Source organism: Parasteatoda tepidariorum, chromosome 6 (assembly GCF_982258835.1).
Source record: "Parasteatoda tepidariorum strain Cologne lab strain chromosome 6, Ptep-v5.0, whole genome shotgun sequence".
Classification (NCBI taxonomy): domain Eukaryota; kingdom Metazoa; phylum Arthropoda; class Arachnida; order Araneae; family Theridiidae; genus Parasteatoda; species Parasteatoda tepidariorum.
The window spans coordinates 69,646,022-69,661,840 of NC_141760.1; the positions used below are offsets into that span (position 1 = coordinate 69,646,022).

Genomic DNA, 15,819 nt, shown 5'->3' on the forward strand with positions numbered 1-15,819 from the left:
TCCGATCGTAGATGCATCCTCGTGCATCATTACAGAAGTTGAGATCTTTTGCTGCACATTACGCAGCTGTAAGTTTGCAGGAAGGTACTTATATTATCTACGTCATACTAGAGCTGCATAACGGGCTATTGGCAACTTGGTCTGGGAAAATTCCCTGAGGATGGTCCGAAGACATGCCATTGCAATTTCGATCCTCTGCAGAGGGAATGACTTCCCTACTTTGGAGACCTGATGACCTGCGCGAAGTCGAGCACTTTACGGTGGAGCAGCTTAAAGGGACTAATATCGCGCACCCTCTGTCCCAACGCAGGCTGATCAAAGTGGACACCAACTTGCTAATTGATCGCAGCTTCGTTGTTCTACTGGGGACCGTGTACTTACGATCAGTTCTCTGCGGGACTTGTGAGTTTGCAGATAATTATTTCTAAATAATTTGCAGATGTTTATGAATAAAAATTGCAATTGTAAGCAATTTAATTTTTTGCCGTTCACTATTCGTAATAAAGAGTTTCAAGAGATGACGCAGGATCTCTTCCACAGGGGAAAATTGGTGATCTGTAAGACTCGGCCATCGCAGGTTTTTTCCACCATTGCATTCTCATGATTTGTTTTGGCACGTGACCCAAAATTTTTGTTTTGTTTTTCAGATGTATACATGCGGTTGTTAAGTTGTCCGATCGAATTACATCGTAATCATTGAAGATTTATCTATCAAAATGAATGTTAATAGCAAAAATTTTAAGAACTTGCAAGTGTGAACAACCAGTGAAGATTATTCATAAGTTTAAGCTGTGTTTTGGGTTTCAAAAGTTCTTTTCTATACGCCCATAATTTCTGATTATGGTTTTTGAATCTGTAGTTGCTAGTCTTTTAAATAAGTTTTTAGGTGATTATGTTCAAAATTTTGACAGTTCCCAGCTGAAATTAGGAATATGGGGAGGTAAGTTTCTAAAAAGTTTCGAGAAACTTAACAAAATGTCACCTGATACAGAACAGCTGTCATTTTGCCGAGTGCAGGCGAACTGGACCTAAAAATTGGTTCTCTGCAATGCAGACCAAAATATCGCATTTGGAAAACAATATAATGTGATAGAGAAATTAAATAAACCTGTTCTTGTATTAAGATGTATGAAATTACTTTGATATTGGCCTTATTTTTGATTTATGTTATTTTTTAAAATTAAATTTACGTCTAAATCTACTTATTAATTCCCGCCTTTTTGATCCTTTTAAACTACTCTTAGTTGAGTATTTATTTTATTATTGTTTAAAGTTATTTTATATTGTCCCGCTATAATTTTTTATTAACCATATAGTTTCGATACTTTATTTAAAATATATTTCTTATTAGAACATGTTTCCCATACATTTTTTCCACATATTTAAGTTTTGCTACAATAATTAATGTTTGGTGCTTCGTAATTATCGTATATCGCTATGTATAAGTCGACTTTTCAAACTTCTCAAATTTTACGTAAATCAAGGGATCGACTTATACACCGGAAATAAAGTCGGACATTCATTGATCATGAAATATTGATCAATTGTAAACAATAAGATATATATAAATAACTCTGTATCAATTTACTCCTTTCAATAACTATTTTGAATATGATATATACAATTAATTTTATAGTTTCTCACATAATATTTTCTTTTTAAATAAAGATTTATTAAGAAAACAATGCTTCAAATTACGTTCTGAAAAAAAAATTAAGAATAAATAAAGTTAAAACAATTTATTCAAGAGTATTTGAACAACTATAACATAATAAAAAATTATTAAATGTGCCACAAAGCTACAAATTTAAGGATTTCGGAGCATCATTTGTGTCGAATTTAATAATGTGTTATTTTAGGGATCTTATTCTGTGAATGATTCTACTTCATCCTCATCTGCTAAGTCCCACAAAAAAAAAAAAAAAATTCAGAAAAAATAATCTTTAACTTTTATTTAAAAAATTTGAAATTTCACACTTTTTAAACAATTTTTCTAATAATATTTGAATTCTTATTTTGCTACTTGTTAGGTATGTTTTTAATTTTAGAAATTTTTATATATTGTTTTTTCAGCGATCAACTTAAATACCTGATATACCAGAAATTCGTTATCTCGTTGAGAGTTGATTTATACACCAAGATGTGCAGTATTGTTTATGTTGTATGTTTATATGACACAATTTTAATCATTCCTAAAAATTTTGCAAGCAAACTTCAAGATGTGGTCAAAAATTACCCGATTTCAAACACGAACTTGAATTTTACAAATTCTTTGTTTTAATATTAACTTATTCAGGAGTCTGTCCAGGCCGAATTTACTACAGTTTAGCGGTACCCTCACAAATTCAACTTTAGGAAAAACGGTTGTTTCACAAAATACTTTTTTTTGAATTTTATTTTTGTATCCCTTAAGAAATGATAAATCCATATTTTTTTGTTGATTTTTTAATATAATTTAATTTTTCACAAATTATGTCTAAATTTTCACACAATATGTACCTCTCAGAAAAACCTAGATAGATCCCTGTTATGAACACAGTTGAATGTTTAATATTAACAGAAAATGAATATTTATTATTTTTTTAATCTAACTTTTAATAGAAATAAATTTTATGTTTTGTGCGATTTTTTATTTATTTAAAAAAAGAAATACTAGAATGGGATGGCCCAGTACATATATTCTTTATTGTAATAATCATATTCAGTTTTATTAATTATAATATATTAACATTATAATTTATGATAATTGGAGTGTTGATGCTGAAATAAAATTATAAAAGAGCAATAAAAAGTTCTCTTTATACGATCAAAAAGTATTGTTGAACTATTTATTGTTTATTTAAAAATGTACTGAATCTCAATTTTTTATTTAAACTCTTCGAATTAATTATTATTTTTTGTATTTATATTGAATGGAATAGCTTGTATGTCTTGCTATTGAAATATTATTTACTTTTCAAAAATATGCATTCAATTTTTTATTTTTATCTTAATTAAAATAATTTTTTTTTTTTTAATAATTATCGATATGAAATGTATATATATATTATTCACAGGAGATGTAACATTGAAACATTTAGACGTAAAAGAAAGCGCTTTAGATGACTTGGATTTACCTATTAAGGTTGTATCAGGGCATTTAGGTAATATTACATTTTATATTCTTTTTAGGTTGTCTTTCTCTATTGTACTTTTTAGTAATTATAATTAAAAAAATTTTTTAATTATATTTTATTATTAAAAAATTAATTTTCCATGATTTTTTTTGTAGGTCGTCTGGTTTTGAAAATACCTTACAAAAATCTTTACACTTCTCCAACTGTAGCTACTATTGAAGGTCTTTTTATCGTTGTTGTTCCTAATACTGGTAAATAAAATATATTTTGTAGCTCACTGTTTATATCTTAGAGTACTTTGTACTCACATTTTTCATTTTTTTAAGGATAGAAAAATTAGCATCAAATTTTACACAACTTATAATCTAATTTTTTAAATGTTTCATTATCCGAAAAATATTTTAACATAATTTATTAATTTTTTTAAAATGCTACTTTAAAGCAAAAGATATTAGAATTTATTATTTTGAACAAAGTATGATAATTCTATCATTTTCTTACATTCGAAAACAAATTTTTTTTTTTGAAAATTTAAAAAGTGAAAAACTAGTTTTTGAATTTAATATTTATTATATTTTGAGTTTAAGACTTCCATTTTCTAAAAAAAACAATTGAGATTTTTTTTTCTTTTAAAAAAAAGTAGATTATAGAATATAATAAAAAATAAAAGAATCAAAAATTTGGATTTTTGATCCTACATCTTTTTATTTTAATTAAAAATTATAGTAGAAATAGCAAAATTTGATAGATCCAGATTTTTTTAGAGATTGTCTACTAATTGTATTCATAGTTACTCTGACATCTAACCTTATTTACAAGATTCACTGTTTAAATCTTTTTTGGAAGAAAAGATTTGAGTTTATTATATCTTCATTAAGATATTCAAGAAAAAAGACATCAAACAATTTCATGGTGATGAATTCAGGGATCCTACTCATATTTAGTATTTATACAGATGCAGTAACTAATTATGTTGGACGGACTTTTGTAGTTTCTCAATTATTGATTTGTCTCTTTCTTCTGATTTTAAAATTGGTTGATTCCAGTTTACTTAATTAACAAAATCTTGAACTCAATTGCTGATTTTAATTATTTACTGGTATGAGGGAATATCAACGAAATTGATACTGGTTATTTTTTGTAATGCAACAATAGTATAAAGATTTTCCATGTATTGATTTGATGTTATGAGTTAAGTATTGATAAAAATGTACTATGTTAAAACTTTCTGTTTAAATGAAGTATATTCTGAAATTAAAAATATTATATTTTATTATTCTTTTGTGATAAAATTTGCTTTGAGTACTCTTAATTGGAACAAATTATACTTATTTTTTTAGTTGGCTGTTTTCTTTTTTTAAAAGTTGTCTGGTATCTGTATACTATTTGAAAAAAAGTCCTGATTTTTTTTAAAAAATTTGATTTTTCTTTGATCCACTATGAAGCCTATGATGTATATTCCTTTTTCAATAAATTTAAAATAATTTATTTGCATGCATTATTTATTACTATAAAATAATTCTCAATTCAGTTATAGTTGGATATGTTTTGTGTTATTTTATTTATAAAGTTTAACTAATTCTTATCTGACTTTCTTGAAATATTTCTCTAAAAAATTATGATCCCTGTTTTTTGTCATTTTTTTTTAAAGTTATTTTTTTTTCTATGAAATTAGATTTGTGTGTTTAGTTTTATTATTTACATTATAATTAAAATTGTATTACAATATATTTCTTAATTGTTTAAATTTGTATTTAAATTTCAAATAAATGGAAGTTCTCATAAATGCATTTTTTTCCTTCATATTTATTTTTCAGGTATCAAATATGATGCAGATAAAGAAGCAAAAGCAGCTGAAGCAGCAAAAAAAGCTGAACTACAAAAGTTGGAAGAAACGAAATCAAAGCTTTCTGATAAAAGTAACTTTATATTTTGTACATAATTTATGATTGATTCTATTATAGTTTTCTGTGATTTATTATCGATATAATCTTTTGACTATTTAGTTACATGAACTAAGAATTATTTAGTTACTTGCATTTTTCTTATTGATAATAGTTTTCTTTGTGTGTGTATATATACAAAGCCTGTGCCTAGTTTTATTGGTTTTAGAACTAATTTGCTTACAATGAAATTCTTGCATCCTTGCATGCATATACAGGAATCTAAAAATACATAATTTCTGTAACACATTACATTTTGGAAAGTTAAATTATAACTAAAATATTGGGCACCAGTTACGATCTCTTAGGTGCTGTGGTAATCGAGCACCCAAAACATTTGTAAACCCTGTATAAATGTATCTATATAAAACAAATTTGTCGATGAGTTGATTTCTTAATGCTTCTTTTGCAGTTTTTTAATTATTTGAATGGAATAAGTTTTATGTATAACTAAAAATTAATGTCTTTAATGCCAAATGCAGTCATCCTGTATTTTTAGAAGTCATCAAATATTTGCACTGCCCACTAAATGTACGATGCTAATTGCACAGTTTTAAACCTAGACCCAATTTTACACATTATTTTATTTCTCTCCTTATGAAATTCTGTACCTAATTCTCAAAGTTTAAATTTTCTAACTTTGTTGAACATTACTGAAATTTTTGTCAAATTTTACTTTTTCATAAGTTTAAAATTGATTCTTTTTAATTATTTTATTAGACAGTGGTAAAGAAGAAAAAAAAGATACATTTACAGAAAAATTGGTAACTCAAATAATCAAGAATCTGCAAGTTAAAATAAAGGACATTCACTTACGCTATGAAGACGACTTCTCTGACCCTCAGAATCCTTTTAGTTTGGGCTTTACTCTTCATAATTTATCATTTGAGACTACTGATGATAAATGGGAATCAGCTATAATTCAAGAAAGTGTTAATATTATACATAAGGTAATTATTTCATAAATATTTGTTTAATTTAGTTTATCTCTAGATAATATTTAGCTTTTTTTTAAAACTTAAAACTATAATATCTATATATATATATTTCTCTTACACGGCGACAAAAAAAAAGCCTCATTACAACTCCCCGAATGGCAATGCTAGAAAATCGACCAATGATTGCCTCTAAAAATGTCACATGCCAAATCTAGCTGAGGGGGCTCAACATATAGCGCTTTTAAAAACGGAAACTGAAATAACCAGAGAGAGCATTCTTACCAAATGAGAGCACTCTTCCGAAATTCACCCTATCAGCTGCGGCAATCTCATAGGAGTAGTCTTTGTCGATAGATCTCTATTTTAGTATTTTGTCGAAAGCGCTTTTTTTCACGAATTTATTTGACAATTTTTGATTTATATCACGAATTTATTTGTTTTATTATTGTTATTAGTTATTCATTGAAAAATGAGTCTCAGTCGTGCTGTTACACTTTAAGATTTTGTACTATAGCACATTTCTAATAGGTTTAACGAATTACATGTCATTTATTTGAATTCAAATTTATTTTAATGACTTAGTATTTACTAAAAAGATGTAATTTTTTTTTAAAAAAAAAGTTGTTATATGGATTTGAATGATTGTTTTGAATTCTTAGAATTTTGTGCATGTGCAATGTACCTAAGCAAGTAGCGAGCGAAGCGAGCTTGGTTTGCAAAGCAAACCTTATAAGATTGCGTAGCAATTTTCAGAGGTTGGCGAGCAGGGGGCGCAGTCCACTAGTTCTTATAAATTTGTTTAAAAGTTATTTTAAGGTTTAATTTAAATGCATTATTACTTTATCAAAAATTTATTTATAATCTTTTTTTACCTACATATTTTTTATTTTATAATGGTCGTTGAACAGCTGACCCAATTTTGAGTTGACGACTGCCAATGTTCAACGCTGTAGCCTTGAAATTTTCAACCCAATCCAGAAGACAAGGGAATTCTAGGATCGAGTATTGGAAGTATTCTGCGTTTTATACAGACAAACTTGAAAAAAGGCTCTTGAAGATGCTATATTAAGAATAAAAAGGTTTCTCAGGAAAAACAAAAACAATGTATGAATAGAAAAGGCTAAAAAGGGATTAATCAGCTTCAGTTCAGCAGTAATAGTAAAGAATTATTGGGAAATACATCAGAAAGAAAACTAGTAATTTGTGATTTATGTAATAACAGTGATGATGCATGTAGCTAAGATGAAATGACCAATGAAAGTGACAACAAAATATTTAACAATAAGGAAAAAGTTCATCTAGCTTTGAAAGAGTTGTTTGAGATGAGTATGAGTTATCATTTTTGAGAAGAGTGAATCAATCTTCAGTATTCATTTATCCTGAAAAAGACAAATCATACATAGATTCAAATGACATTTTGTTAAAACTTAAAGAAGCAGAGTAAATCATTGAACGTTCTTTAGGTTTGGTATTTGATTCTGAACAATTGGATTTGCAACTGGAACTTGAAACTAACAAAATGAAGCTTTACTAACAAAATTAGAAAATGTAAAAATCAGGAGGGGATTCAAGAAGTTGTTTCAGCAACAGCCCATTGTGGTCTAGGGGATCATGGAGGTTAAGAAGGCTTCACAATTTCATGACCAATGACCTGATTGTGGCTGTGGAGTAAGCCGTATTTACTTCCCAAACAAAGTAGTACCCATTGATTTGAAGCTCAGCGAGCTTCAAGCCTCCACTGGAGATCAAACCGCAGGTCTTCATCTTAGACCATTATATTTCCTTGTAAAATTAATTGCTCTCAAAGAAAAAAGAATTCTTTTGCAATATTTAGTCAATTTTATTGTGAGAACTTTTCGTAAGATTGATTCATTAGTTTTTAAGAAATCATACTCACCGTACTAAATAAAGCTTTACAAAAATTATTTTAATTTTTTTATTTTTGTGATTAAGAAGGAAGGAATTTTCGTAAGAAAGAATTTTCTTAAGTTTTCTCTTGATTTTTGTTTGCAATGGACTGAAAACTTTTGAAGCATCTCTTTTTTTTTTAAAAAAAATGTTGTAATGATAAGTTTAAAAAAAAAAAGATTTTTAGAAATTTTAAAATATTTAAGCCCTTTGAGCATTTCAAGTGAGAAAAAAAAAAGATTTAACTTGGCAACGAAAAATAAGAGCGAAAATGAAATGAAGTTTTAGTTTTATGGGACAGAAATACAGCTCATATTATGCATTTTTTTATAAGAAAAAAATTAGCTTTGTGGTTTTATTGAAGTGATTATATTATTTAAACATATGTTTAAAATGGTTTAACAACAGTTATACTTATAATTTTTTTAAAAAACTTTGATTTTAATTTTCAGTTAGTGACTCTGGATAGTTTGTCAGTGTATTGGAACAGTAAAACTGAGCTGCTTTATAAATGTAGCGCTGAAAAAAGACAGGCAAGTTATATTAGTATTCATTTCAAACATTCTTTTATGAAAATTTTTTTAGTTGTTTAATTAATTATTGTATTTATATTTTATATGTTAGGATGAAATGGAAAAAAGTATTGCTACTTCAACATTTATTCCTCATGACATGAAATATAGTAAGACATGATTCATCAATCTTTTAATTTTTGCATTAGGAAAGATAAAATAATAAAATTTTCTTTTGAGTATTCTTTCATTTAAGTTACAACATTCTTTATCACTCATTTATTTAAATTCTATTATAATCTTATCAAAGTTTCATAACCTATAGTTGAAAAATAAAAGTATGAATATTATCTTGCTTCTTGTGTTAAAATTACTTCATAAGATAACCAACTAGTTCCAAAATTTTCATTTTTTGTATCTGTTATGAAATCTAAAGCAACCCAATTATATTTTTCTTTCAGCTGATTATTCATTCACTCTTTTTATCTGGAGATCTTAATTTAATCTTATCTTATTATATCTGATTCATCAGGATTTGTTACTGTTCTCTTATCAGCATATCAGATAATATCTCTAAAAGAAAGCAAAAATAGAAATCTTGACTTCTACTTCTTTTCTTTTTATTTAATTATTATCTACTTAATATTACTCATTCTGTGGTTAATGTTTCATAATCTTTATTAAAAAAAAACCTTGACCAATATTATATTATTAGCGTTAATATTTTATATGATTATCAATTTTAAGCTATTTCTTTTGCCTTGCATGTAAATATTATAAAATTGCCAAAAAAAAAAACAAAATTTTTTTTTTGAACTTTAACAGTATTTTGTTATTTTTGGGATTAAAAATGCTTGTCTCCTTTAAAACACTATTTTTTCTAACTATATTAGTTTTTTTGCATATAGTTTCCTAATTTTAGTTCATACACATGTAATATTTCAGTCATTAAAAATAAAATAATATATATATATCAGGGATCTGTCCAGACCAAATTTACTACCATTTAGCGGTACCTTCACAAATTCAACTTTAGGAAAAACGGTAGTTTTTTTAAAAATTTTATTTTTGTATCCTGTAAGAAACGATAAATCCATATTTTTGTGTTTTTTTTAATATAATTTTTAATTTTTACGAAATAGGTACCTCTCAGAAAAACCTAGACAGACCCCTAAATATATATATATATATATATATATATATATATATATATATATATATATATATATATATTTATATACACGCAAATACAAGAAAAATAATACAAGAAAACACGAAGATACAAGAAAAATAAATACAAGAAAATACAAAGAAAGTTAAGAAAAACAATAAGTTTCATTTATTGCGCATAAGCTGCAAGTAAACAGAACTCATTAGATAAGTTCAAAGTGTTATGCAAAAAAGAGTGCTCTTTTTTGCGGATATAATCGTGTGGGCTGATGAAAAGATTATATCTTTTATTTTCCGTATTTCTTAAAAAAATTTCATCCTTTCTTCTTTCTTTTTTTTCTGTTTTTTTTATTTTTTATTATTATTATTATTCCCCCCCTTTTTTTTCCATATGTCTGTAATTTTCCTTTGTTTTATCTTCATTTTGAACTTATATATATATATATATATATATATATATATATATATATATATATATATATATATATATTAAGTAAAGATTAATCATTTAATTATGGAGAAAGAACTTATTTTAAACAGATTATAACAGTAATTCTCAAAAACTGTAATCTAATCTTTAACAATTTATTCTAAGAATGATGACTTTTTGTTTTAAGGTGGAAAGTTTGGTGTGTATTTATTCTAATTTTTTTATTTGCATTGAGAATAAAATTGGATATTGGTAACAATTATTGGAATTTAGAAAGTAATTCAAGCTTCTGTATTTCCTGTGTAGTGTTAGGTCCTATTAACTCAAGAGCCCAGCTGAGATTAAACTCAAGACCTGAAATTGATGGATCAGGTTTTAAAATTCCCAAAGTATGGCTGAATGTTGTTATGGAGGAAATAGCTGTTGGACTTTCTAGATTACAAGTTAGTTGAATATATATTTTTATAGTATATGGTAATTTATGTAGTTAATATGCGGAAACATGTTTCTACTCTGAAGAACAAAAAATATATAAAATTTCTTCTACTTTTATTGATATTCATTTCTATCTGCTTACTTGTAGTATCAAGATTTAATCAAGTTGTTGGAATCTCTAGATCGAATGACAATAGCAACATTATACAGGAAATATAGACCTAATGTTCAGAAGAAAGGAAATGCAAAAATATGGTAAGAAAATGTTGTGTGGATTTTAAATTTATTTTAAGTCTTTTAAAATTATCTTATCTTTTAATCAAACTTTAACTGTGGGACAAAAAAAAAGAGGTTTTCAAATAATCAAATCATTGACTTTATACTTGAAAATGTGCATAATTATTTTAGAGATGAGTTTTTTAACTTATATATTTACAGAACTTTTTAAAATGAGATTGATATACTATTTGTGTAAAATAATGCCTGTCAAGATTTTTTTGTATTTAATTTTAATTTAAAATAGAAGTAGAAACCAGGATTGTTTTTGATTGGAATTAAAGACCTCTTTTCGTAAAGAAAGCAATTCAACGAAAGTATATAATAATATCTAAAATGATAGTTCTGGTTTGAAGTGACTAATCAGTTTCTATTCTAAGCTTTTGATTTACAATGAAGCTGTTCATTTTTTTTAAATTTTTTGTTCTGAAATAGACTTATGAATAATACAGGCGATTTTTGTAATGTTTAAGTATATTTATTCTTAATTGCTTTTTTGATGTAGAAACTTATATGTACTTTATATTCCAATACCTAAATGAAACTAATTCTCGAATGTATTGTGTATCTGCCTTTCACAATTGATACTATTGTAATTAATTCCATTGTGTTTTTAGAAAATTCTATGATAAGATCACAATAAATACCATACCTGATTTTTTTTCTTTTATAATCATTGAAAAAGTAATATTTTTATTGAAAGCCTTACCAATATTCTTGATCTTTGCAATTTAGAGACAAAGCAGTGAATTTTTCAGTGCACCCTATTTTCTTTAAAATGGCTTAGTTAAAAAGTAAAAATTAAAAACTTTTTAGTTTTTTGGGGCAGCTACATTAATTTGTAATTTCAGAACTAATGATACTTTCACAATTAGATATTTTTAAATGCATTATCACTAAAAGTAATTACTATAGGACAACATATCTGTAGCAGTAACATTTCTGTACCTAAGAGTATATTTTATGAAGGTTAGGATGAAGACAAAATTATTTTTTCAAGGTGAATTTGTAGGTGAAATTTATGTGTTATCTGTGAGGTTTCACTTATATTTAATTTTCATTAATTTTAAGATAAAAATATGCTGCTGAAATTTTTTCAATAATGAATGTATTTTCATTTTATATGAACTTGAATGACACTATTCATTTTTTTTTTTTATTAATTACTTAGGTGGAAGTTTGCTATCAATGCTATTCTTGAAGAAGATGTTCGTAGAAAAAGAAGAAACTGGTCTTGGTCTCATATGAAATCTCATCTTGATTGCTGCAAAAAATATAAAACAGTTTATGTTTTGAAATTATTGGGTAAAAAGTTCTCTCATGATTTGCTAAATGAATTGAATGTGAGTAAATTTCTTTTCAGTTACATTTTTACTTTATATTTTGCTATTTTTTTCACTATTATCAAAATTTTCTGTCATACAGTTACTTAAATTAAAATTAGGAAAATGATTTCCCCCCCCCCCTACTGAAACAGGGGTACCAGATGTCTGGGATAACTGTTAGATCCCAGAATTGTCACACAATTTAATTTAAAGTAAGACAGTAAGTAAGACATAGCGAAAGTAACAATTATTATTGTTTATTTTTTTTGCCAAAACTTGTAAAATTCCTATGACATGCCTTGGAAATCACTAATCTTAGAATTGCAAGTAACATTAATCCGTTTTTGATCTTCTAGTTAAATAACAGTTTTATAATTCTAACATTTTATTTATTATAAAATTCTTCATTCAATCTATTTTACACTCTATATATTCATTTAGTGATATTTTTTCTCACTATATCCAGGGTATCCGCACACCTGGAAAGTCATGAACAATCCTTTAAAGTCATAAATTTTGGTATTGAACAAAATTTGTCATGAAATGTCATGATTGTAACTATTTTTTTAAAAAAAGTCGTGGAAAGTCATGAATTTAGGTCGCCAAAAAATCTCATTCTTAGACTGGAATTTATCCCTTCCCCAATTTCTTGGTGTTCCGAATATCTGAATTTGTAGCAAACTCCCCACTCATAGTCATATTTTATTAAAATATAAAATGTTTTTATCATGTTCTTTAAAGATTGTGTTCTTTCAAAAAAGGAAGAAAAAAAAGACATTTCTAGAGCAAATTATATTTTAAACTTCTGTGATTTCAGAATTTTTATTATTTATTTTATCAATTTGAAATTCTAGCTGAAGCAAGCCAGTAATTGGCGAATTATTTTTATTTTGAAATGAGAACAGAAAAGTCAAAAGTATTTCTTTCTTTTCCCTTGAACAAGAAAAGTATCTTTAGAATATAATTTTGCAGAAAAAAGAAGAAAAAATTACTTTTGAGCTATTTTATTGCTTCAAATCTTTATTTTCTCTGTTTTTTAAATTAAAAATCTATAAATATGAAGATGCAGAGTATAACAGTTTTGGTTACACCTATAATTTTAATTAATGTTATTATGATGCTTTTTTAAATTTACTGTTGTGTTTTTGTCAGAGAAAATAGTAACTTCGTACAGTCATGAAAAATTCTTGGAATTAGGCATGAAAAGTCATGAATTTGAAAATCTAAAATGTAGCAGATACCCTTATGTCTTCTATTTGATGTTTCAAATTCAGGAAACAAAAGTGTGTTTTTTTTATTAATAATTGCAAAATATACATAATGTATATTGTGAAACTTGATTGAAATGTCAGGGAGTTTTATGGAAAAGTCATCTAATGGAAAAGTCATCTAATTTTATTTCTTTAATAAGCCAGAGCCTTGTAAAAATACTGAAATAAACATTTATTTATGTTTTAAGTAATTTGGTCGAAACAAGTAACATGTTGAAGTTTCATTTTTATCTTTAGTCGAGACAACAGATTCATGTGATTGTTAGATTTATTAAAATCCTGATTTGTATGATTATAAGATTTATAAAAATCTTAACAAAATATTACTTATAAAGTCATTCAATAAACTTCATTAATATTCTAGGAATTTGTTCAGAAAATAAAAATTCTGCGTGAAATTTTGTTGAAATTTATATTTTCCTTTGAACTACTCTATTAATGTTGCTGTGATATGCAATTAGTATTATAAGCATTGAAATTTAACTTTTTTAGTGAATGGTAAAGGAAAATAAAACATTCTTTTCATCGATAAACATCATAATAATTACTATGACTTTTTCAGGATTGTGAAAAAGCCTTGGATATATTTAATATAACTATTGTGAGGAAACAAGCTGAATTAGAAGTGAGAATAATGCTATTTAATCTTTTTCTTTAGTTATATTTATTAAATATAATTTAATTTAATAAACATATTTGTTCTAATTTTTATTTTATGTACTGCTTTTGAACAACTTAAACCCCAAGAGTACATTGTGATCAATATCTTTTAGATTGATTTCGATTAATCTGCTGTTTTCTATTTTTAAAACAAAAAAATAGGGCAAAATCTTCATTTTAAAAACAAGGTTTAATTTAATTTTTTATCCCTGTGAAGAAAAGGGTGGAACTCTATCTAGAAAGTTCCAAATATATGCAAAAACTTCCCTTAGAAGTGCGTGTACCATTTTTAATGTTGTATTCAGGATCATAGGTTTGTTTTATGAACATTTCAGGATATTGGTATTAATTTTATGAATATGCCAAAGTGCAGAAATTAGAAAAATTCACAAAATATTGTGAGTTGGCTACCAGGAGTTTTTATTTTTAGTAGGCGAATGTTAGTTTAAGAATCGATAGTTAGGTACTATATAAAAAGAAAAAAAGAATAATATATCATGGGGAATTTGGATTTAAAAAAAAAACTTGATTTTTCAACTTTTAATTAGTTTGTTAAAAACTATAATTTTTATAGAAATAAAATAATTTTTATTGAAATAAAATAGTCTTAAGCTCTTGTTCCAAAGCATATATTTTGTGATTTAATATAAGGAATAGTAATTTTTTGACAGGTTAGTTTTTAAATACTGAACGACTATAAATATTAATAAATTTAAAATTCGCAAAAGAATGATTTTATGTTTGGAATAAAACTATTTCTGAAAAGTTTGTTAGTTTACTATAATTTTGTTAAAAAATGTTTCTGAAACGATAATTTGTTGTTAAATTTTTTTGTTCTGTAAATTGTTTTATCTGTTAAAGTTTTGTGAAAGTAAAAATTAATAAATTGATGTTTTTTTTTTTTTTTTTTTTTACATTTTGTAAAATGAAGTAAATATTTTTAATCAGTTATTGTAAGTTCTTAAGGACTTTTATTTACAAGAAATGTTTTTGAAAAAAAGTGTCCCCTTTTTAATTTAGAATAAAATATCTATTCGGAATCAAAATTGTATTTTTGTTAATTTTTTATAATGTTTTAATGGTACTTTTAAACATTTTTTTACAATAATTTGTTTTTAAAAAAGTAAATTTTAAAAATTTGTGCTTTATAAATCTAACGCATTTCTATATCAATTTTAATTAAGGGAAAATTATCTAGTACTTTTATTTTTCAATTTGCTTAATTGAATTTTATCTAGTCATTTTTCATTGATTCAAAGGAACTGTTAATATTAATAAACACATAAAATATTCAACACAAGTTATCATATATAAATCATAGACTAGCAATCAAGACTTTTTAAATTGGTTTCTATAATTACTACTCTACTGTATTATGAAAGCTACTATCATTAGAAAAATGCTTTTATTTTCAGCCTTTAATTTTTCTCTTTTTAAATTTATAAACTATTTTCTTACGTGTGTACATCGTGCCTTAATGTCCTGTGCTGCTTGCTTCTGTAATATATATATATATATATATATATATATATATATATATATATATATATATATATATATATATATAATATATATATATTGATACAATTAAAAGTTTTTATTATTTTTACTTAATATGAATGTATTAAATTATTTAATATCAGCACTGCTACTGTACATCCTATGCTTTTAACGTAATTAATAACAGTTTTAAATTAATAAAACAAATAAAATTATACAGTACCAATCTTTTTACTCAGGATTCTAAATGACAAGTCATATTAACCCTTTAGTTGTTAACTCTGAACTTGATTCAGAATAGAACCTAGTTTCTTTTCCACATGGCTTAACAGCTT

General features: G+C 25.6%; 1 protein-coding gene across 7 annotated transcripts in view; it reads left to right on the forward strand.

Moving 5' to 3' along the window:
• The first annotated feature begins 594 nt into the window (after positions 1–594).
• The window catches only part of Vps13 (vacuolar protein sorting 13C), a 123,183-nt gene continuing 107,958 nt past the window's right edge, over positions 595–15,819 (forward strand). For all 7 annotated transcript variants that reach the window (XM_087166009.1, XM_087166007.1, XM_087166008.1 and 4 more), the window contains exons 1-11: positions 595–940; positions 3,057–3,143; positions 3,272–3,367; positions 4,934–5,035; positions 5,780–6,009; positions 8,358–8,438; positions 8,530–8,587; positions 10,324–10,460; positions 10,601–10,707; positions 11,900–12,071; positions 13,887–13,949. In XM_087166009.1, coding sequence (XP_087022135.1) covers positions 841–940; positions 3,057–3,143; positions 3,272–3,367; positions 4,934–5,035; positions 5,780–6,009; positions 8,358–8,438; positions 8,530–8,587; positions 10,324–10,460; positions 10,601–10,707; positions 11,900–12,071; positions 13,887–13,949 — 1,233 coding nt within the window. In that variant the 5' untranslated portion in view covers positions 595–840. The remainder of the gene's footprint in view (positions 941–3,056; positions 3,144–3,271; positions 3,368–4,933; positions 5,036–5,779; positions 6,010–8,357; positions 8,439–8,529; positions 8,588–10,323; positions 10,461–10,600; positions 10,708–11,899; positions 12,072–13,886; positions 13,950–15,819) is intronic.